This window comes from Oncorhynchus keta, chromosome 32 (genome assembly GCF_023373465.1).
Source record: "Oncorhynchus keta strain PuntledgeMale-10-30-2019 chromosome 32, Oket_V2, whole genome shotgun sequence".
NCBI lineage: Eukaryota > Metazoa > Chordata > Actinopteri > Salmoniformes > Salmonidae > Oncorhynchus > Oncorhynchus keta.
In genome coordinates this window covers 25992188-26016204 of record NC_068452.1, presented here as the reverse complement: position 1 = coordinate 26016204, position 24017 = coordinate 25992188, and the positions used below count along the sequence as shown (strand labels likewise).

General features: G+C 42.6%; 1 protein-coding gene across 1 annotated transcript in view; it reads left to right on the top strand.

Annotated features, from left to right (window-relative positions):
- Window positions 1-2506: 2506 nt before the first annotated feature.
- LOC118365798 (gamma-crystallin M3-like) overlaps window positions 2507-24017 on the top strand; it is a 66472-nt gene continuing 44961 nt past the window's right edge. Inside the window, exon 1 of the mRNA XM_052490268.1 lies at window positions 2507-2558. Coding sequence (XP_052346228.1) covers window positions 2507-2558 — 52 coding nt within the window. The remainder of the gene's footprint in view (window positions 2559-24017) is intronic.

Genomic DNA, 24017 nt, shown 5'->3' with positions numbered 1-24017 from the left:
CCTCGCACTTCACTCCTAGTTGTGGAAATTGACCCACTATGAGGTTTACTTTCTACATCGACTTCATATCATTGAGTGAGTCTACCTTTAAATTACACAACTTTCCCCAGGCCTTTATAGCCTAGCATCTAGTTAGGCTGACACAGAAAATATTTTTTGTGATAACTGCTCTGTGATTTTAATTTTGTAGGGGGGGGGAACCAAAATCAGTTTTTTCAGTGAGGGATTTTTCTTAACATTAACAATTCCAACTTCGTTTTAACGTTTAAAAAGTTCCCCCCCACAGTCTCAATGCCTTCTAGCCAGGTAATGATGTTAGTACAAGACCAAGGACTTAGTTTATCTTCCTGTATCAGTATCATATCACATCCTTCCCCAAAACAAAGGTATTGGTGAGAATTATCTAGACTACAGAAAACAAACGGAGGGCTGGGAAAAATGTCAGTAATATTGGACATTCCAGCTCCTGATGCTCCAAGAGGAAGAACTCTCGTAATCCTCCTGCTGTTGTGATTAAGTCATACTTTGGTAGATGACAATGTCTGACAGCTGTAATGACATCATCTCCCTGCCGAAGCGTTTCATGTGACATGTCAAACCCATGCTTTACTCACAGGGACACATGTCATTTCAGCACGCAGCTTTCTGACACCGTCGTTCTCTCAGTGACAGCATTGTGCCCCTCATGCCCCCTGAGTCCTGACAGGGTAGCAGCGGACTACTGTAGCAGGCGGTGGGGAGCTGCTTTTTGCTCCCCAACCTTGTGAGGTCTCGGAGTGATCAGTTACAATGGCAGGAGAGCAAGCCTCTGTGCCAAACAAAATGGCAGGGGGTGGAAACCGAGAATGTCTTGGTTTAATACGGTTTGATGGGTTTGTTCTGCGCTGCTGTTTTCACCACGGGAAGGCTCCTGTTGGGAAGATGCCCCGCCGTGAATACATTTCCCACTGTGGAGACATTTCATGACAACCCAAAAAAAAGCATCTTTACACCATTCTTGTGATAGGTTTCTCATGCCACAATATATTGTATTGTCCTCTCTTTTCCTTGCAATGTGAAAGCAGTGCATGTCTGACAGAGCATGAGCTGGTGCATTTCTACAAAGCAGTGGATAGCAGTAGATGTCGATGGTCAGAAGGGGGGGCAGGGTGTGTTTATAACACGCTTACCGTGGAAATAAACAGTGACAAAACCTTTCGGCGGAATACAAAATACGCCAGCAAGGCAATTCCAGGAGACGATAACGATTCAAATTGAAACTCTAATTATAATGCATCAGTTAGTGACAGTGGATGGTTGCATAGCAACAGTGGTACCAGACTGCTATAAAATGGAGGGAGATACAGGCTACACTGTATATGAATGTGTATAAATGTGTGTGTATGTCCATGTCTGTTTGATTTGTTTAGCAAGAGTAAACACACCAGATGAGAACCAGAGCCATATAGTTAGGCCAACTTTTAGAATTTTGAATGTTGGACTATTTCTAGACATTCAGGGACAAAGCTTTGTTGAAATATTCCCCATGTAATGTTAATGGGGCACTAACATGGCTGCCATAAAATGCTGAAGTGTAATGTAAATGCATAATAATTAAGAATTTCTATATGGCTCTGATAAAAACTACATGTTCCATTACTAGGAAATTAAATTACATTTATTCATGCATATATGTACAGTGAGGCAAAAAAGTATTTAGTCAGCCACCAATTGTGCAAGTTCTCCCACTTAAAAAGATGAGGCCTGCAATTTTCATCATAGTTACACTTCAACTATGACAGACAAAATTAGAAGAAAAAAATCCAGAAAATCACATTGTAGGATTTTTAATGAATTTATTTGCAAATTATGGTGGAAAATAAGTATTTGGTCAATAACAAAAGTTTCTCAATACTTTGTTATATACCCTTTGTTGGCAATGACAGAGGTCAAACATTTTCTGTAAGACTTCACAAGGTTTTTACACACTGTTGCTGGTATTTTGGCCCATTCCTCAATGCAGATCTCTTCTAGAGCAGTGATGTTTTGGGGCTGTTGCTGGGCAACACAGACTTTCAACTCCCTCCAAAGATTTATGGGGTTGAGATCTGGAGACTGGCTAGGCCACTCCAGGACCTTGAAATGCTTCTTACGAAGCCACTCCTTCGTTGCCCGGACGGTGTGTTTGGGATCATTGTCATGCTGAAAGACCCAGCCACGTTTCATCTTCAATGCCCTTGCTGATGGAAGGAGGTTTTCACTCAAAATCTCACGATACTTGGCCCCATTCATTCTTTCCTTTACACGGATCAGTCGTTCTGGTCCCTTTGCAGAAAAACAGCCCCAAAGCATGATTGTTTCCACCCCCGTGCTTCACAGTAGGTATGGTGTTTTTTTAATGCAACTCAGCATTCTTTGTCCTCCAAACACGGCGAGTTGAGTTTTTACCAAAAAGTTATATTTTGGTTTCAACTGACCATATGACATTCTCCCAATCTTCTTCTGGATCATCCAAATGCTCTCGAGCATGCTTCAGACGGGTCTGGACATGTACCTGCTTAAGCAGGGGGACACGTCTGGCACTGCAGGATTTGAGTCCCTGGCGGCGTAGTGTGTTACTGATGGTAGGCTTTGTTACTTTGGTCCCAGCTCTCTGCAGGTCATTCACTAGGTCCCCCCGTGTGGTTCTGGGATTTTTGCTCACCGTTCTTGTGATCATTTTGACCCCACGGGGTGAGATCTTGCGTGGAGCCCCAGATCGAGGGAGATTATCAGTGGTCTTGTATGTCTTCCATTTCCTAATAATTGCTCCCACAGTTGATTTCTTCAAACCAAGCTGCTTGCCTATGCAGATTCAGTCTTCCCAGCCTGGTGCAGGTCTACAATTTTGTTTCTGGTGTCCTTTGACAGCTCTTTGGTCTTGGCCATAGTGGAGTTTGGAGTGTGACTGTTTGAGGTTGTGGACAGGTGTCTTTTATACTGATAACAAGTTCAAACAGGTGCCATTAATACAGGTAACAAGTGGAGGACAAAGGAGCCTCTTAAATAAGAAGTTACAGGTCTGTGAGAGGCAGAAATCTTGCTTGTTTGTAGGTGACCAAATACTTATTTTCCACCATAACTTGCAAATAAATGCATTAAAAATCCTACAATGTGATTTTCTGGATTTTTTTTTCTCATTTTGTCTGTCATAGTTGAAGTGTACCTATGATGAAAATTACAGGCCTCTCATCTTAAGTGGGAGAACTTGCACAATTGGTGGCTGACTAAATACTTTTTTGCCCCACTGTATGTATTCACCCATCTATCCATGTATGTATGAGACACCCTAATGACATTTTTCCTTTCAGGTTCTGAACCGCTAAACTTGTGACCGACAAACACTTATAGCCAATTGAAGTAGCTAATGAAGTGTAGGTACTTTCCAAGAAGTCTCATTCCTTCTCTTTGTGTGGTGTGCTCTTTCACTTGTACCCTTTTGTCTCTCTCGGTTTGTTCCAAATCCACACAAGTTTGTTCCATTATCCCTGGGCATCCATCTGAATCCTGAGTGCTGCTCCAGCTCTTTAGAGGGGAGTAATTCCTCTGACGTGCTTTTGTCCTCCGCTTTGCATGACAAAAGGACTGCAAAATCACCCTTGGGATTATGAAAGGGAGAGGACAGTGTTTTATATAGGTGTGTGTGGCTGGGCCGAGAATGTATTGAAACGGACTGATGAGAGATCCTGCAGCGCAATCGTTTTTTTGGGATGGCGCAGATCACTTTAATACTCCCACCCACACACCTGTGTGCACGGCACACTCACTGGCACATTCAAGTGCACATCGATCCACACACACACACACACAAAATCATGCCTAAAGTATCAGGTTAAAAACACACACAGACCAGACTTGAGGTCGACCGATTATGATTGTTCAACACCGATACAGATTATTGGAGTACCATAAAAGCAGCTACCGATTAATCGGCCGATTTAATTTATTTATTTGTAATAATGACAATTACAACAATACTGAATGAACACTTATTTTAACTTAATATAATACATCAATAAAATCAATTTAGCCTCAAATAAATAATGAAACATGTTCAATTTGGTTTAAATAATGCAAAAACAAAGTGTTGGAGAACAAAGTAAAAGAGCAATATGTTCCATGTAAAATATGTGCCATGTAAGAAAGCTAACGTTTCAGTTCCTTGTTCAGAACATGAGAACATATGAAAGCTGGTGATTCCTTTTAACATGAGTCTTCAACATTCCCAGGTAAGAAGTTTTAAGTTGTAGTTATTATGGGAATTATAGGACTATTTCCCTCTATACCATTTGTATTTAATTAACCTTTGACTATTGGATGTTCTTATAGGCACTTTAGTATTGCCAGTGTAACAGTATAACAGTCCCTCTCCTCGCTCCTCCCTGGGCTCGAACCAGCAACACAACAACAATTAGCACGCGCTAACTAGCTAGCCATTTCACTTCGGTTACACGAGCCTCATCTCGGGAGTTGATAGGCTTGAAGTCATAAACAGCGCAATGCTTGACGCACAAGGAAGAGCTGCTGGCAAAACGCACGAAAGTGCTATTTGAATGTTTACGCGCCTGCTTCTGCCTACCACCGCTCAGTCAGATACTTATATGCTCAGTCAGACTATAGGCAACGCAGGACACGCTAGATAATATCTAGTAATATCATCAAACATGTGTAGTTAACTAGTGATTATGATAAACTTATCTTATAAAAAGCAGTCAAATGCTAGCTAGCAACTTACCTTGGCTTACTGCATTTGAGTAACAGGCTCCTTGTGGAGTGCAACGAGAGGAGAGGCAGGTTGTTATTGCGTTGGACTAGTTAACTGTAAGGTCGCAAGGATTGGATCCCCCGAGCCGACAAGGTGAAAATCTGCCGTTCTGCCCCTGAACAAGGCAGTTAACCTGTTGATCCTACCCCCTACTTTTTCGAACATTCTGTTAAAAATTGCGCAACATTTCAGCGCCCTGCTACTCATGCCAGGAATATAGTATATGCATATGATTAGTATGTGTGGATAGAAAACACTCGTTTCTAAATCACGGCTGTGACTATAACAGAACGTGCATTTCATCGAAAAGCGCAGGAAAATCTGATCACTGAAAATGGGAAAATATATCAATGCGCCACTTGAATTGTAACGGCGTTCTTCGTTTGTAGAAAAAGAGTCAGACCGAAATCCAGCGTGGTGGTTACTCATGTCTTTAATTAAGAGAATGACGATACATGAAATAACTATACAAATACAAAACAACAAACGGAACGTGAAAACTAATTACAGCCTATCTGGTGAACACTACACAGAGACAGGAACAATCACCCACGAAATACAAAGTGAAACCCAGGCTACCTAAATACGGTTCCCAATCAGAGACAACGAGAATCACCTGACTCTGATTGAGAACCGCCTCAGGCAGCCAAGCCTATGCAACACCCCTACTCAGCCGTAATCCCAATAACTACAAAAACCCCAATACGAACCACAACATATAAACCCATGTCACACCCTGGCCTGACCAAATATATAACGAAAACACAAAATACAATGACCAAGGCTTGACATGAATGTATTGTTGAATGGGAACCACAATACCTGGAGCCAAGATTGCAATTCCTACAGCTTCCACACGATGTCACCAGTCTTGGTCAAACGAAGAAGAGATTTCTTCCGGTCTCTGACCGGATATTTTGGTTGAGATTTATCCGGACATTATTTCAAGACGTGGAGCTATAGAATATACATCGCCTCGTGATCAATTTGATCGATTATTAACGTTTACTAATACCTAAAGTTGCATTACAAAAGTATTTCGAAGTGTTTTGTGAAAGTTTATCGTCAACTTTTTTAATTTTAAAAAATGACGTTGGGTTATAAAACGCTGTTCTTTTCCTTGATCACACAGTCTTCATAGATCGATATCTAGGCTATATACGGACCGATTTAATCGGAAAAAAAGACCCAATAGTGATGTTTATGGGACATCTAGGAGTGCCAACAAAGAAGATCGTCAAAGGTAATGAATGTTTTGCATTTCCAGATGTCTAGATGGGATGCCTGCGTGTCGGGTCGACCTAAGAGGTTAACCCACTGTTCCTAGGCAGTCATTGAAAATAAGAATGTGTTCTTAACTGACTTGCCTAGTTAAAAGGTGTAATATATATATATATATATATATTGTTTTTAAAATCGGCGCCCAAAAATAACGATTTCCGATTGTTATGAAAACTTGAAATCGGCCCTAATTAATTGGCCATTCCGATTAATCAGTCGACCTCTAGACAAGACCATTCTCAAAACCCCAGTACGATGTGCTACCTTGCAACACTCAACATCGATATAACCTTTGATTTACAGGATGGGGGAAGCCATTTAAAGCTTAAGTCCGTACCACCCAGACAAGATTGTTGCTTTGCATCATTGTATTCTCAGCCAAGCACACAGCTAAAGAGAGTTTGAGGAATTATACCATTAAACATGCTGTCAGGATGGCGCAGCGATGCGCTTAAACCTACCATTGCCACAACACAAGGGTGAAAAGCAGAGATCTATCAATCGTACAGGAAGAAATTCAGATACTTTGAGTACAATTAACAGATACAACACGGCGCCGACGTCGTTGGCAGGAGGTTGAGGGTTTTAGACACTGTAATCCTGACATAATGCATTCAGAATTGAGCCTAAGTGGGTGAAGGCCACTGCATCAAACTGCTGTGTGTGTTTTCTTTACCTTTCACACTGCTAAGACCCGGCACAGCTGCCTCTTTGATGAGGCCATTCCGCTAACACACAAGGACAGGATATCCTTCAGGAGAGTGGGCGTATGGCAATGTGTATGTGAATGTATGGGGGGTTCGGAGGGTCTTTTGCGCTCCCTTATAATACAGTCGGTCAAGCGGATGTAGAACATGGAAGTAAAGACCACATCCTAAAACCAAATCGGGAAACACTTGACGGTTGAAGGTTCCCCTCTGATCTCACAAATACAATAGTGGTGTAGTGAACCCCTGGATTAGACATCATTTCACAGTATTACTGTAATGAGACAGAAATCATTAATGGCTTGCAGTAATTTACCAGTACTAGATTATGTAATCTAGCTCTAAGAAAACAAAGAAAGTAAGACTTAATTGTTCAGTCAACGAGGATGTTAGTTTTGTTAAGTCGCAAGCGGGTTTATAGGCCGTCAGTGGCCTCAAGGTGATGTGTGTAATAACTAACCTGGAGTAACAACCCCCACCCCCCGTGGCTAATGGCTGTAAATGGACAGTCACCAGAATCAATGCATCATTTTCTGAAACCTGACCTACTTTCTTTTCTTCAGGGAAACCAGCAGATCCAGGGCTATCAATAATACTGTCTTGATTCATTACACCAGAACAAAAAATATATATTTTACAGCCAGGGGTTTGGAATAAAATGTGGAATATGCCTTTTATCATCTGGGTTGATGTGTAATGTGATTTGGTCTAGCAAGATAAATGGGCAGCTGTGTTGTAGTGACTAGGGAGAGGTAAACAAAAAGCTGCATTTTACATTATGCTGGGTCAGCACATTCCCAGAGGGTAAAACTGGATTGAAATAATGTAATTCCAACCCGTATCTACTGGGATACTAGTCAGTAGGGGTGGTGATGTTGGGAGGCAGTGCAAACAGGTCCTTTTAGCCAGGCTGTCTGGATTGACACAAGCCCCTGATAGAAAGGATAGGACAGGAGACAGGTAGACAACCTCATTGGATCTGACCATAGCGGCAGTAGATGTCTTCTCCCTTTCAGACCCCCCAAGTGTCACTTGCTTGATCCTCAATGTGAAGGTGTGTTTTGGTGGCTCAGCTGTGATCTATTTAGCGGATTGACTTGTTGAGCCAACATCCTGTTCCAGCTAAGCTAGACCCGGCCGAGCAAGGGAAGAACAGCAGCACTGGCCAGAACAAGATAATAATATCATGAGCTGTTATCAAAGAATGGCTCTACTTAGAACACACTTTGGGCAATATAACTCCATTTAGTACTGTATGGTTTTTAGTATTCCTCCGTTTAGATCTTTATCTGTAAGGCGAAACGAAGCACGGCAGGGGAAATTCTGTACAATATGTTCTGAAATCTAAGCAGTCTGGTGGTAACACAAAGCGTCTTGAACCACTAAAGTGTCATCAAGCCGTCAACACAAAACCACTACCACAGAATGCGCTATAAAACGCCTTATTCCAGCATAAGACAAAAGAGGCTGATAAAGCACCCTGGAGTCTGGCACCATCCAGTCTAGCCCCCTTTGGCAGAGCACAGCACTATCAGATACAGTAGCAGAGTAAAAATCAACTTCACTGCGCACATTACAGTGCTATGGTATATATTGCATTGACAGCTTGTAAAGCCATTTGGCAACATCTTTACCCTTGTCGGAGTGGCCCTACAGATGGAGATCAACAGATCTGCAGTAGCTGAGGCTTGTACTGTAAAAAGACTGATGTTGATTGCTGCACTGTAAGTGTTTCATTAAAAAAGATCAAGGATAATAAGTTGTGTGTCACTCACTATATGTCCCTCACAACCACACCATAACTCCTATGGGGCTTCTAGAATCTTATCATTAAATGCTATAATGTCACCAACAATGAGTTGCAGTTGAAATGTGACATCGCCATGGAGATGTCTCAGAAGTGTGCAGATAACAGAACATTTCATTTTCAGCCAGAATAGTTTTTGTTGTCAAGCGCGACATTAAAGACAGGGGGTGTAGGCCCTGTTATTACAGGCTTAGCAGTCTACACTTGAAGTACAAAGAACCGTAGTGGATTTGAAACAGAGAGAGCGAGAGCGAGAGAGCTGCTCTGTGTATAACCCATAAGAGTCTAAGCCCTGTCTAAGCCGGGGGTACTACTAAGCTGTATGGAATCGTTGCTATTTGATTTGGAATTTTAAGACTCCTTGAAGTATCCCCAAAAATATATTTAAAAAAATACTTGATGAAAACAAATGTTTGGCCTTACTGCTATTAGCCCATTCAAACGCATTGAATAACAGATTCACTACATGGAACAACAGTCCCTCCCAAAAATCTAAAGGAAGTTTGTTCTGAAGTGTCTGTCCTATCTCTGAGAGATAATTAAGATCAGGAAACTTTTTTATTAAAAAAAAAAAACACGTATTTAACCCCTTATTTTTGGCACGAAAGAAACCCTTTAAATGCTTCCACACATTTTTTCAACAGGGGACATCTTGTGAGCACTGTGGATGTCCTAGACTGACGTCCTCGTGAGAGTATCACCTTTCCACAGATGGCTCATATTAGTGTGTAGGCCAAACTGTTGGGACGCTTCAGATGGTTTTGTGAGAAGACCGATTTTAGGGATGTCTCACGGTCTGACAAACACCACTCCCGCTCTGTCACCTTTCACAGCAGTTGCATTAGTGCGACATAGGCGGATGTGGTGGATTGAGATGCATCCAATGTAAACTGATATTTTTTTATTAAGCTAATTATATTTCCATGGGGGAACGCAGACATTGACCTTAAGGGGATAACCTACCATCCATGACGCCTGTAAGATCGCCCCAAAAAGATTCCCACAACACTTGACATGAGTGAGAAACTAGGTGTATAGCAGCGTTAGACCCTCATGCTATACTGTATACCAGAATATGAACTGATTTACAAGAATGTAAAAAAAATAATTAAATACCTTATCAAAGGGAACCAATTTGAGGCAGTTTGCGTGGCATTATAGCCTGTATTCATGTAATGTCAGAGTAGTAAACTCACATTCAATCAAATTAGATTTTTCATTTCAAAGTCGCTAAATTGTGAAAAGCTTTGTGAAAACTGATGTCTTCAGGGAGCAGGCCTATATAAAACACCACTGATGGCCACAACATCCCAGGGGGGCTTTAGTACAGACAAGCTGTTAATCAATCACATGGGCCAGACGACTTGTCCCTCAAGACTGACAGACACACAAACCCACATCTCACAGACATGAATGTGATGATGCGGAGATAGTGTGAGTGAGTGAGTGAGTGAGTGAGTGAGTGAGTGAGTGAGTGAGTGAGTGAGTGATGACACAGAGACCTATGGATATGGAGCAAGAGAGGGCTGAGAGAGAATATATATTTTTTTAAAGAACAAGAAAATGGAAAATGAAAAATGAAAGGTTTGAGGCAAGTGTTGTCGATAATGTGCAGATTGGGAGCTTTGGAATACAGAGGACCTTTCTCATCACTGCTGTGTCTGTTATTACGGTGACGATGGAATCTGTCAAATGTTCAGATGCTAGGTTACTTGCGAATTATAACATTGGAAATACTGTAATGTCTAGTCTCATTTGAGGATGACTTGGCATAGAATCTCTTCCCTAGCCATTCTGTAATCAGAAAACAATGGATGTATCATTTAGACGTAAGTCAGTCTGATGTGCTCCTCCATTAAGGCTTGAGCCAAAGAAGAGATGCAAGGGTAGACAAGGGTCTGTAGATGGTTCCTACAGCCTGGTAAAGGTTGTGTCCATTCCCTGAGAGACATGTCAAACCCTATCAGGTGGATGAGTCTTCTCTACGTGAGACAGCCTCCGCTTAGGCTATAGGCAAAACTATTGAACCCAATGGCAGTGAGCTCTGGAAAGGTTGTGGTTGAGAGGCGAGCCCTGGTTAAATGTTAACTATTTCACCTCTTCCCAGAGGCATGAGTGTGTGTATTTCAGCAGCTTAGACAAATGACAGTATGGGATAAGGACCGTCTTCGCTGCACTTACTCTGGTTGTGGCCTACCAACAATGGTTTGAAGTCAAAAGCAAATAGGTTCCTTTCTTTCTTAAAGGGGCAGGTTGATGGTGGGGAGACTTCAATGTGTGCAAGGTGTAATTGTAGCCCCAACAAACTGCAGCATTAAAGTCTGGGGGCCTCTGTCGTAAACTCTGTACAGTCTAATGAGCCCTCTCTCTGCAAACTCTATTGACTTCCCACATCCTTGCGCCTGGGGCGAAAAACCAAGGCATTCATACAGCAATTAGTGAGGGGTATGCTTTGAACACTGCCGCTCATGCGAGTGACACCCATGTTTACAAGATGTCTGTGTGGAGTAACAAGTAGGCCACTGACATGATGAGAAGAGTGGGGCTGCAAGTGAAGCCATTATTCAAGGATCTCTGAAAACTGAGGGGGGTTCCTGTCAGCGGAGCAGGGGTGAAATTGGTTTCCAAAAGCAATCCCCCATTCCGTTCTCTGTCCAGTAGCCCAGCAAACACACTAAGCAGAGTCTGAGGAGCTGAAAATGGAAAGAGAAAAACATCTGTCCACAGGTAAACCATCTACTGCTAAGTCTATAACCACAGCTTTCCCTCGCTTGTGTTTCTCTGAAACAGAATTGGCTTTTCTGCTTAGGAAACTGCATTTAACTTACATTTGCAGTCAGACAAGGTAACCATGGTTCAGAGGTGAGGGAGCAATCGTCCAAAACAGATTAACACACCCCCACATACCGTAGTTTTAAGGGCTTATTGACTGAGAACTTGACTCTTTCCTCTACAGGCCAAACATGGGTGCAGGTTTGTGTGGATAACGAACAATAGGCTAACCACAAACACATTCAAAACAATAAGAGAGGGAGAAGGGGATAATAAGAGAGGGAGAAGAAGAAGAAGGCCATGTTGTTTGCATGTAAAACGCCTCGCACCCTTTCACTGCTGCTCCAGTATTGCTATTAGAGACCTGGCTCTGTCTGTCTGTGCGACAGAGGAGTGACTGAGTGGAACCAGATGAGGCCAGCCAGCACCTCTAATTAAAGTTAAGCAGCACTAAAACATTAACCTCGTTGAAAAGAGGCAGCGAGGTACAGAAAGGTACTTGCTTTTTGGTCGATCACTCATGAGTCTGGGGGTTCCTGGTAACACATCGTTGTGGTGATGGTCAATTCTCAGAGGCTAACACAAAGCTAATTAGCCATCAATTAATTAGCCTTAACCACAAGATACAGAAGCTATTTGGGGTAAGGAAATAAGACATACTATGTTACTAAATGCTTACCCAGTGGACAAAAATATGATGGCACAATTTCCAAAATTAACTTCTCACTAATGAGCTTCTAAGTGCTAAATACATGCTACATTGTTTACAAAGTACCCTACACAGAAGTGTTAAAGACAACACTGAGGGGGACTAATTACTTAATGTTAAAACTTACAACGTGTAAATACCAACCAGAAGCCTTCACAAATTACTTATTTTCCAATCTGAAAAAGGAGAAGGAGCTTAGATTTTGGAACAACTGATTGTACAGAATTGGTGTGTCTCCATCTGGACATAGCAACTAGGCTACCTGACAGCCAAGCTATCTCCATTTGGTAATAAACAACCTTGCTTGAAACTGGCACTTCTGGGACCTCCTAATGGAAACCATGTGTTGATCCGAAAATGAAGTGTCCTTGGCAGGAATAGACACAGTGAGCCAAAAACCACAGATACAAGGACTGTTTGGATTCCTAGCTAGCCTAAATATTATTTGACTACAAACAGATTACTTTTACCACTGTGATGCGGAACTAAACAAAAGTTATTTATCTTGCAAGAGCTTCCCAGGATCCTCTAGCTGCCATCGTATGTCCTTTGATGTGAAGTCAATGCCTTTCTACCTGGTAAAATGCGTTCCTTCTCCCCCTGCGAGTACATCTATATGGGCATATCAACATCCACAAACTCCCTGTGGTCACCGAGAGGACCAATAGGGAGAAAACCCTGACCAAGACAAAGGGTGAGAGGCAGTGCTTAACCTCTTCAGACTCTAGGGGCAGTATTTCATTTTTGGATAAAAAGACGTGCCCGTTTTAAGCGCAATATTTTGTCACGAAAAGATGCTCGACTATGCATGGAATTGATAGCTTTGGAAAGAAAACACTGACGTTTCCAGAACTGCAAAGATTTTCACTGTGAGTGCCCTAGAACAAAAGCTTCAAGCAAAACCAAGATGTTTCTGCAACCAGGAAATGAACAGGATTTCTGAGGCTACGTTTTGCATTATCTCCTTATATGGCTGTGAATGCGACAGGAATGAGCCTACCCTTTCTATCGTGTCCCCAAGGGGTCTGGAGCATTGTGACGTATTTACAGGCATATCATTGGAAGATTGACCATAATAGACTACATTTGCCAAGTGTCCGCATGGTGTCCTGCGTGGAAATTGGTGCGCAAAACTCAGCTGCTGGTATTTTTCCATGGGATTCTGAGAAAAACCATGCTTCCACGAACGGCATATCAATGAAGAGATATTTGACAAAACACCTTGAGAATTGATTCAAACAACGTTTGCCATGTTTCGGTCGATATTATGGAGTTCATTCGGGAAAAAGTTAGACGTTTAGGTGACTGAATTTTCGGTTCGTTTCGGTAGCCAAATGTGTAGTAACAAAACGGAGCGATTTGTCCTACACAAAGAATCTTTCAGGAAAAACTGGACATCTGCTATGTAACTGAGAGTCTCCTCATTGAAACAGCTGAAGTTCTTCAAAGGTAAATTATTTTATTTGATTCCTTTGCTGGTTTTTGTGAATATGTTGCGTGCTAAATGCTACGCTAAATGCTAAGCTAGCCATCAACACTCTTACACAAATGATTGATTTTCTATGGTTCAAAAGCATATTTTGAAAATCTGAGATGACAGTGTTGTTAAGAAAAGGCTAAGCTTGAGAGCAGGCATATTTATTTCATTTCATTTGCGATTTTTAGAAATCGTTAACGTTGCGTTATGGTAATGAGCTTGAGGCTGTAGTCACGATACCGAATCCGGGATGGCTCGGCGCAAGAGGTTAATTTCAGGCGGATCCTGACGAAACAGGGTCCGGCGCCTTTCGGATTTTACTTTGTTTGTTCCGGCACCTATTTGCCTGGATCCAGTACCTCAAGATTTATTACGTGTGTCACTGTTCGCACTGTAGACATTCTAATGAAAGCAATCAGTGTTAACTTCTTAGGCATAGGGGGCAGTATTCGGAAGTTTGGATGACTGAGGTGCCCAAAGTAAACTGCCTGTTACTCAGGCCCAGAAGCTAGGATAAGCATATAATTGGTAGTATTGGATAGAAAACTCTGAAGTTTCTAAAACTGTTAAAATAAATGTGAGTATAACAAAACTGATATGGCATGCGAAAACCCGAGGAGAATCCATCCGGAATTATTTTGAGGGCACCACCCATTGAAATGGTTGTCTATGGGAAAATCAAAAGAAAATCAAAAGAAAATCATCTTCCACTAGATGTCAACAGTCTTCAGAAAGGGTTTCAGGCTTGTTTATTGATAAATGAGCTAGAAATTTGTAGTTTTTCTAGGTGGCTCTCATTTTGACTGTAGTCTTGTGGCGCGCGTGGATGAGGGCGCGCACTTTGTTATTTATCTCCGGTAATGAACATACTATTCTCAGTCTTAAATGTTATCGTTTATTTACATATTAGGGTACCTGAGGATTGATTAAAACGTTTTTTGACTTGTTTGGACAAAGTTTATTGGTAACTTTTGGGATTCCTTTGTATGCATTTTGAACTAAGGGAAAAGTGGATTACTGAATCAAGTGCACCAACTAAACAGACTTTTTCAGTGCAACCACTGGCAAAGTACTCAGAGCAGGTGCAATTTGCGGTTCAAACACAAGCAAATGTATAACCCCTGGCTTCTCATGCAGAATTTAAAAGTTGGGCTGGACAACATGCAAAAAGGTACTGAGCTTGGGTCTAGAAATGACTGGAGGGATTAAACTAGCAAAATAGTGGGTGGAATGTACAGTAATTTAAACAAAAAAACAAAGAGCACACAGAAAATAATTTCTGCCCGAACCAAGGTGCATTTGGTGGCAGCAAGCCTTATAGACGAGGCTAAAGAGACACCCAGATTATAGTTAACACTACAGCCAGAGTCTTCAGAACAGCCTTAGAAGGAGGCTAAACGTCACAGCCACTGGCCCACTCATGGCTTTGCGCAAGAAATTGACCATCGGGAGTTTTAAATGAACTTGACATGGGGAGAGTCATTGTGGGAGGTTTTTGAAAACTACGGTAGGGGGGAAAAAATCCTGTCCTGTGAAGGTGATCTGATTCATATTATCACATAGGTAGGAAGCCTATATATGCGCATATGTGTGTTCTACTGTAACCTAGTGATTTATTTTATTTTAAGTTATATTCTGATATTTGTTCTACTGCTACATCGATGTCTTGAAAATTATATGAAAGTCAGGTCTTATAAGCCCCACAGCTGAGTATGTGTGCATATGGCAGGTGTTCTGCAGTGTTGTCTAAAAATGTTGCTGTACATTGATGTCTAGAAAATTAGGATATAAGACATTTGGACATGAGTATAGCTGCTGGGTTTACACAAGTATGTGGGCATGCATACTGCAGTGGTATCTAAAATGCTTTGAATTAATCAGCACCTTGGAGAGTGCTGTACATTTCACCACCGTAGACAGCAGGCTACTTGGCTGTTTGTCTACTGCGCTGCTACCTCAAAGCCCCCCGGATAATCAACCCTCCCCCTCACTATGTGTTCCGGAACCTCGCGATTTACGAATTAAGCACTGGTTACAGGGGTTAAGTAGTGGCACTGAAACAGTAGTAATGGCACAGGTGACCGACTAGCAGATCAAGTTAGTGGGAGTCACAGAGGTACTGGACACTCCATTGAGAGGTCTTTGAGGAGTACTCGATGGGCTGTAGGAATGCATATCAAGTCTGTCAGTAAGACTTGACTATTAACACCAGCCACTGGCTGATTCAATCTGCTGCAACATGAGGGCATGAGAAGGAAATACAAAAAAATCTGACAGCTAGGGGTCTATTTTTAGTTTAAATTATTCATCGATTTCGATACTTCCTCTTCACTGCTGGAAATGATGATTTCAGGTGGAGGAGGCTTTAGGGGCTCAGTGGGTTGTCAAATCAGATATTTCTGTACCCATACACTGGTAGAGAGCAGAGAGTATATTCATCATAATCCCCATCATCATCATCATCAATATCAAATGTAACCAACATCAACATCATCCACATTATCATCAACATCAGACCAGTTCAATCCGTAACAGAATGCCCTAGGTCTCAGAAAACAATCTGTTCTTCTCTGCAGCCTGGTAGACCATCTCTCAGTACAGTTGTGTTCTGGAGTTTACAGGCAGTGTGGGAGGACCAGAAGCCAAGGCTTCAGCTTACACAGCCGGTCAGAATGATGCACGAGGACAAGATGGGGTAATATGAAAAACAGAAAGAGAGATGGAGTGGGGGAGGGGCAGTTGGAGAAAAGAGCAGTAGAAGAGACCTAGAATAGTGACTGATCTTGGACAACTTTGATGTAAAGAAAGTACATTCTTTGTGAGCACTGAACCGAAGGGAAAGATGTATCATGAGATGAGGGAATTGCTATACCTCCCCTAGGGGGTGTTGAGTGGCCTATAGATGCACAAGGGCTGTCGGTATGGAGGGTGATGAGGGGGTTTGAAAAGAGCGGTAGTGGGATTACATTGGCTTCATCACTCAAGCGATCAAACAGGAAGGGGGAAATGGCATCCATTTGTAAATGTGCTGGTGTGGGGAGGGCTTTGTCTACGGTGTGTATATTTCGTGGGAGTCTACTACTACACACTTGAGTGCATAAACCTCTTGATAGTACATATGTCTAACCCATCAACTAAACAGTCACGTCAATGACGTGAAATAACAACGCCACTGGCAGATCTGCTGCAGTCTGCATCAGGAGAGACCCCGGCCGAACGATCGCTTCCACTGTGTACTCGACCGCCTCGAAAAAATAAATCTGCTTCATGCCGCGGCTCTGTTTATTTTTATTTATTTCACCTTTATTTATCCAGGTTGGCTAGTTGAAAACAAGTTCTCATTTACAACTGCGACCTGGCCAAGATAAGGCAAAGCAGTGCGACAGAAACAACAATAGAGTTACACATGGAATAAACAATAAACAAGCCCATAACACAATAAACAAGTCAATGACACAGTAGAAAAATAAAGTCTATATGCAGTGTGTGCAAAAGGCATGAGGAGGTAGGCAATAAATAGGCCATAGCAGCGAAGAATTACAATTTAGCAGATTAACACTGGAGTGATAAATGAGCAGATGATGTGCAAGTAGAGATACTGGTGTGCAAAAGAGGAGAAAAGTAAATAAAAACAGTATGGGGATGAGGTAGGTAGATTGGGTGGGCTATTTACAGATGGACTATGTGCAGCTGCAGCGATCGGTTAGCTGCTCAGATAGCTGATGTTTAAAGTTGGTAAGGGAAATATAAGTCTCCAGCTTCAGCGATTTTTGCAATTCGTTCCAGTCACTGGCAGCAGAGAACTGGAAGGAAAGGCGGCCAAACGAGGTGTTGTCTTTGGGGATGATCAGTGAGATATACCTGCTGGAACGTGTGCTACCGGTGGGTGGGTGTTGTTATCGTGACCAGTAAGTTGAGATAAGGTGGAGCTTTACCTAGCAAAGACTTATAGATGACCTGGAGCCAGTGGGTCTGGCGACGAAAATGTAGTAAGGGCAAGGCCGACTAGAGCATACAGGTCGCAGTGGTGGGTGGTATAAGATGATTTGGTAACAAAACGGATGGCACTGTGATTGCAACCAGTTTACTGAGTAGTCTGAGTATTGGATGCTATTTTGTAGATGACATCGCCGAAGTCGAGGATCGGTAGAAGAGTCAGTTTTACGAGGGTAAGTTTGGTGGCGTGCGTGAAGGAGGCTTTGTTGCGAAATAGAAAGCTGATTATAGATTTGATTTTGGATTGGAGATTCTTAATATGAGTCTGGAAGGAGAGTTTGCAGTCTAGCCAGACACCTAGGTATTTATAGTTGTCCACATATTCTAGGTCAGAACCGTTCGATTTGACACACTGAACTCTTTCTGAGATGTAGTTGGTGAACCAGGCGAGGCAGTCATTAGAGAAACCAAGGCTATCGAGTCTGCCGATAAGAATACAGTGATTGACAGAGTCGAAAGCCTTGGCCAGGTCGATGAAGACGGCTGCACAGTAATGTCTCTTATCGAAGGTGGTTATGATATCGATTCAGACACGCCATGGACATCAGGGTTGGAGGAATGCTGTCCCCTTGAACCTATTATCACTTGGCTACATAGCTGATGCCTGCTGGACTGTCCATTTAATTACGGTACTGCATTCTGTTTATTATTGTTTATCTGTTTGAGTAAAACAAACTTAGGGAGGAGGTTGACATGCATGAAACCAAGGCTTTTTCGGTCACAGAAGTCAACAAATGAGGGTGCCTGGGGACACGCAGGGCCTGGGTTTACCTCCACATCACCCGAGGAACAGAGGAGGAGTAGGATGAGGGTACGGTTAAAGGCTATCAAAACTGTTCGTCTAGAGTGTTGGGGACAAAGAATAAAAGGAGCAGATTTCTGGGTGTGATAGAATAGATTCAGGGCATAATGTGCAGACAGAGGTATGGTGGGGTTCGGGTACAACGGAGGTAAGCCCAGGCACTGAGTGATAAGAGAGGTTGCATATCTGGACATGCTGGTTATAATGGGTGAGGTCACCGCATGTGTGGGAGGTGGGACAAAGGAGGTATCAGAGGTATGATGAGTGGAACTAGGGGCTCCATTGTAAACTAAAACAATGATAACTAACCTAAACAACAGTATACAAGACATATTGACATTTGAGAGAGACAAAGAGAGGCATAAAGCAATCACAGGTGTTGATTGGGAGAGCTAGCTAAGATAACAACAACTAATCAGCTAAGACAACAACAACAGGTAAAATGGCAATGAATGGGCAGAGGGGGTCGGGTTAACTTCACACAGAGCCTGAGTTCACGGCTGGGGCCGACAGATAAACAAAAATAAACAGAATGGAGTACCGTGATTAAATGGACAGTCCAGCAGGCATCAGCTATGTAGCCAAGTGATAATAGGGTCCAGGGGACAGCAATAGATGAAACAGGGGAGCCGCGGAGTAGTCGCTACTACGCTAGCATGCGGGCGACACGGCATTTAAAGTTAGCAGGCCGGGGCTAGTAGAAGTGTCTGCGCCGACAGAGGCCGGTTGAAGGCACAGCGGATGGAGTAATTAGTCGGCAGACCAGTCGTGGTGGTGCGGCGGTGTGTTGTGTCGACAAAGGATCCAAGCCAGATGGCCAAATAGGTATTGTAGTAATTTAATTTGCTTGCCGGGAGATGCGCCTGGCTCACGGCTAACTGGTGCCAGCGTTGGGGCAGGGGCGTTAGCCACTATAGCCACTCGGAGCTAGCTTCGGTACTGGGTCACTTGGTGGCAGCTAGCTAGCTGTGAAGACCAAGAGTAATGGTCCAGGGTTTACGGCAGGAATCCGGCGTTGTAGTGGAGAAACAGTCCGATACTGGTAGGCTGGCAGGCATTATCAAGGCTAAAAAAAAGGGCTGGTATCTGTGCAGAAGGTAAAGGCCGCTAGCAATGACTAAATAGCTTGTGGCTAATTAGCTGGCTAGCTGCTGATGGCTAGCTTCTGATGGCTAGGTGGTTCTGGCTATAAGGTCTAAAAATGTTTAAAATAAATAGCGGAGCCGTATCACATTGGGTGAGGCAGGTTACCGGAAGGTATAATTAATTTAAAATGGAAAAGAGATTGAAAATAAAATTGAAATATATGCAAAAAAGGACAAACAATACAAAAGTACACGAGAGGATGAACAAAGCCTGTTTACGGTTATTGCTGTACTCAGACTCAGTCCTCCTGACCATGGGAAACAGGGCGCTCTGTAATTACGGCAATCTTATGTTCGTTCTTCCTCTCTGCATTATGTTCGTTCTCCCTCCCTCCACCTCCTCACCTCACTTGTGTCTGTGAAGTTAAGTTTGGTGAAGAGAAAGGGAGGATATTAAAATACATTTTAAAAGGAATGAGAGAAGACTGAGAAAGTGAGTTACATCATGAGAAGTAGAGTGAGAGATGGAAGGAGTGAGGGAAAATACAGAGAAAGATGTGTGAGAAAGAGAGGGAGGGCTGTGACTATGTCAACGTCCATGATGGCATGAATTGTCTGACAAAATGTCTGCCGTGAGCTCCTATCCGAGTTTAACCACGGCTTGGGCTGCTCCGATTTGCAACTAAAAGAACATGATAATTGCTCATGTTGCTGCCGGCCTGATGAGTGACATCTCACTAATGCTGGACCTGGAAGGATTGTCTAATCTTGAGTGGCAGTGTGAGCATCCAATGACATGAGTATCCAATGACACGACGTAAACGGTTGGACAACGAGGGCTGAGGCGCTCTGTCAATCCAAACTGGTTTGCTGTCCACCCAGACCCCCAAGAAGGCAGATAACTAATAAGCACTCCAACGCCTGAGTGGGTCTCAGCAAACAGACCAGGCCTCATGCAGACAGTCTAATTGGCTATCGGAGCTAAATAAATTGTTAGTTGTAGTGAATGTACATGACAGCACAATCATGCTGGGGGAATACAGTATGCGTCAAGGGCGGCTTGTTTTGCAAATCATACAGGGGGGAAAACAATTCGCTTTACCTACAAGATACGCAGGTCATAGGTGAAGATTATTTGGTTTGAAAACATTTGAAATTGAACTGCTCATGACAACAGCGAAGGTTGTCTAAATTAATGAATGTGCATAAAAGCAAACTGACTTGCTTGAAGACAATTAAAAACAGCAGACATTTGAGAAACAGATGCCTGTGCTTAAAATAACACACAATAGCTTTGTCCCTTGATCACAGGTGGCGAGCTAACACCTTAAACACAGCGGTGCTCGAAAGCAAGACGTCGCAGTGGTTCTCGACGGCCGAGTTTAACTATTTAATTGCGCCAGAATGTTTTAACGGCTTTAGGCTAATGCTAAATGCCGAGCAAATGAATAGTCCTTCTGATACTTTTCATTAACACGTCATTAGCAAAAGCATTTACTAAGTTAATAGTATAAGTAACGCAGCAGCTATCTAATCAAGGAAAGGTATAAAGCAGTGGCGCTGAGTTGGACCACTTGAGCATGGGTTACAAAATCTTATGGAGCGATTTTATCCATGGAACTGGACCCTAGGGATCTATCACACTTATCTGATTGTAAAGGTTGTTTGATAAGTCATTATTAATAACCCCTTCAAAAGGCATGAGGTCAGTCTCTAAACCTCCTCATAAAACATTGGTAATGTTTTCATCCCTCCATGCCCCATCATGTCCTCTTGCGTAACAAACCGATCAAATCACAAGCAAATCATGAATGAGGTTTACATCCTAATCTCATGAAATCCCCAAGAAATGGTCAAACAATTAGCTGGGCACCAGCTTGTCCATTCATTTGACATGTCAATAAAACGAGTCACTGAAAATACAGTGAAATACTTTCCTAATTATTCTCTCCATTAGCCGGTATGATTATATAAAGCATTGGCCTACAATCAGAATTGTTACATTAATACATATTAATTTAAGATAGAAATACCCCAGAAACCATTCCAAATTGTCTTTGATTTATGGATTTCCATCTACAAATGCACCACCACCATGAAAATCCAGTCCCTGACGGTTTCTTTCACACTACCCCATTCAACCATCACGTCTTATGCGAACAGCACAGTATATCTTACTCTCCTTGACAACAGCCACAAAAGAAATGAGTCAGTTGGCTGCCTCTCAGCTAATTGCCCTTCGCCTAGCTCCTCCCTCTTCATAACAGATCAAAGGTAATAATCCGCTGCTAATCCACTGTGGTACGCCTGCCCTCGCTGTTGTTATGCTCATTATGGCCACCTTGAATTGGCCGGGCTGGATACGCCATTCGTTGTCTCCTCCTCCTCGCCCAGCCCTCGTCCGTTCGAAAGAAAAGGGACCTTGCGACGGTCTCTCAAAATGCCAAGGTCTCCTCCAGCCACACTGGCTCAATTTCACAGCCAAACGCCAATTTCACGGCTGGACGGCCACTGGATAATTAGATGAGCCTTGAGCGGACATGGTGATGCTCGCCTCAGCTCTGTGAGAAGACAACAAGAGAGTGTTCTCTAAAGAGCGGCTAGGGAGATGGCTACTGAGCTCAACACAGGGCTGGCTTTGTTTGGGTCTCACTTGTCGCTTTATTGCATTACATGAGTACGGGATGCGTGGCAATTCTTGGTGGAAGTTCGTCTTTCTGGTTGTTGCAGTTTTGTGCGTTATTGGAGTCGTTTGATATCTGTGAGCAGTGAGATGTTTTGATTAGTCACTTGTTGCTTCCTACCCATCAATTAGCAACGTGACTGGATTTTGTTGTTCCCAAAACAATGTCACCAATCAGGACAATGAATTCAAGCTTGTGGCTATAGCAACATTGAAAGGAGAGCTTTGTTAAGTACCTGCCTTGCTGTTGTTTTGAAAAAAACAGGTACATGTAAATGACATAGCATGTGTACATTTGTGAGAGATGGGCTAAGTGTATGGCTGGATATACAACTGACCCATCATCTTTGACAGCTCCAGCATCAGAGGTTTAGCAAATCCAATGTGTATCTTCAATTTTCCAATAGATATTAGAGTTTCTGTAGAGAAAGTAACTCTTTATGAATTGAAAAGTGTTTTTAGGCTTAAATGCAAAAAATAGTATATTCTTTGTCATGAGGAATATAAAACTGCAACACATGTGGAATTACCATTGCCTACCTTACCTCTGCCAACAGTTCTATCTAGGGAAGTAATTACCATTTCTTGGTCGTAGTTGGAATAGTGTAGAGAATGAGTAGTTTGGAGCTGAGAGAGGATGTACATTTATAGAAGTTGAACAGTTTCATCCAGACCGTATAATGGGGACATAGCCTCTGTTGCTTCCCTATCAAAAATGTCAAACGTGATTTTGTAGAGTTGACAGTTTGATGGACAGTTAGGCTACTCACAACGGACCAACTTCAACCAGATATTCAGTTTCTCACAGTCATGAACACTGTCCCTGTGCTCAGACAAAACTGGCATTGTTTGTAGCGACTGTCCCCGGACTTTTTCTGTGGTATACCATGACATATAAACAATAGCACATGACATGCACATCACATGAAAAAAAAATGTTTCTGGGATGTAGGCTGTGGGGACTTACCATGAGTAGGAGACAAAGGCCTCACAGTGAGACGGGTGGGGCAGCAACGGGCTCAAGCCTAAGCCCTTCTCCCATCTCCCAACTGATGCACTCTGGTGTATCCTGCAAAAGGGAAATCATCAGTAAGTGATTCATAGTGTCAACAGTCAGCATTACATCCAACCAATGCATAACCCACTAAATGAATAACACCGTCTCATTTTCGATTAAAGTTTATATTTTCAGACTGCATGGCAGACAACATAGGAGATTGGGATTTTTAATTAAGACATTAGCTTCATTTGAATATGGGGCACAGTAACACATGGCGAAGTCAGGATGAGGACACACACCACAGACTCCTGCATTTCTTGCTATTTGGGGTTTGAGGCTAGGTTTCTGTATAGCACTTTGAGACATTTGCTGATGTTAAAAGGGCTTTATAAATACATTTGATTGATTGGCCCCTCTCCTGGGACAAGAGAGGGAGAGAGATTCTGCCAAGGCCGAGCCATGAAAAACATGAAGAAAATAAAAAGATCTGTCAGAATCCTTTTTCAACATTCTGGCCCCGTTCCTGGACACCCTTTGTTATTTTACTCTTTCTCCCCCCTACATTTTTGTGTTCATGTCATAATTTTTTTTATTTTTTTTAGAATAATTCAAAAGCGCACCTTAACATGCTGACTACACCGCTCACGTCGCATGCGGGAGCGTTGCAAAATAAATTTAGACATGCAATTATTGCACCCACTCTGCTCGCGGGCACCAACAAGCATCTGCATTGCCAAGGGCTAAAACAGAAGTCAGTTCCATTTCTGACGCAGATCACGCTGCAAGTCCTGCCTCTCTCATCTCCTCATTGGTTTATAGAACCAGATACCCACGTGCCATCTCCTCATTGGTTATACCCACCTGGGTGACTGAAAGACGAACGGAGGTCGGTGGTGGTAATACACATTTTATGAA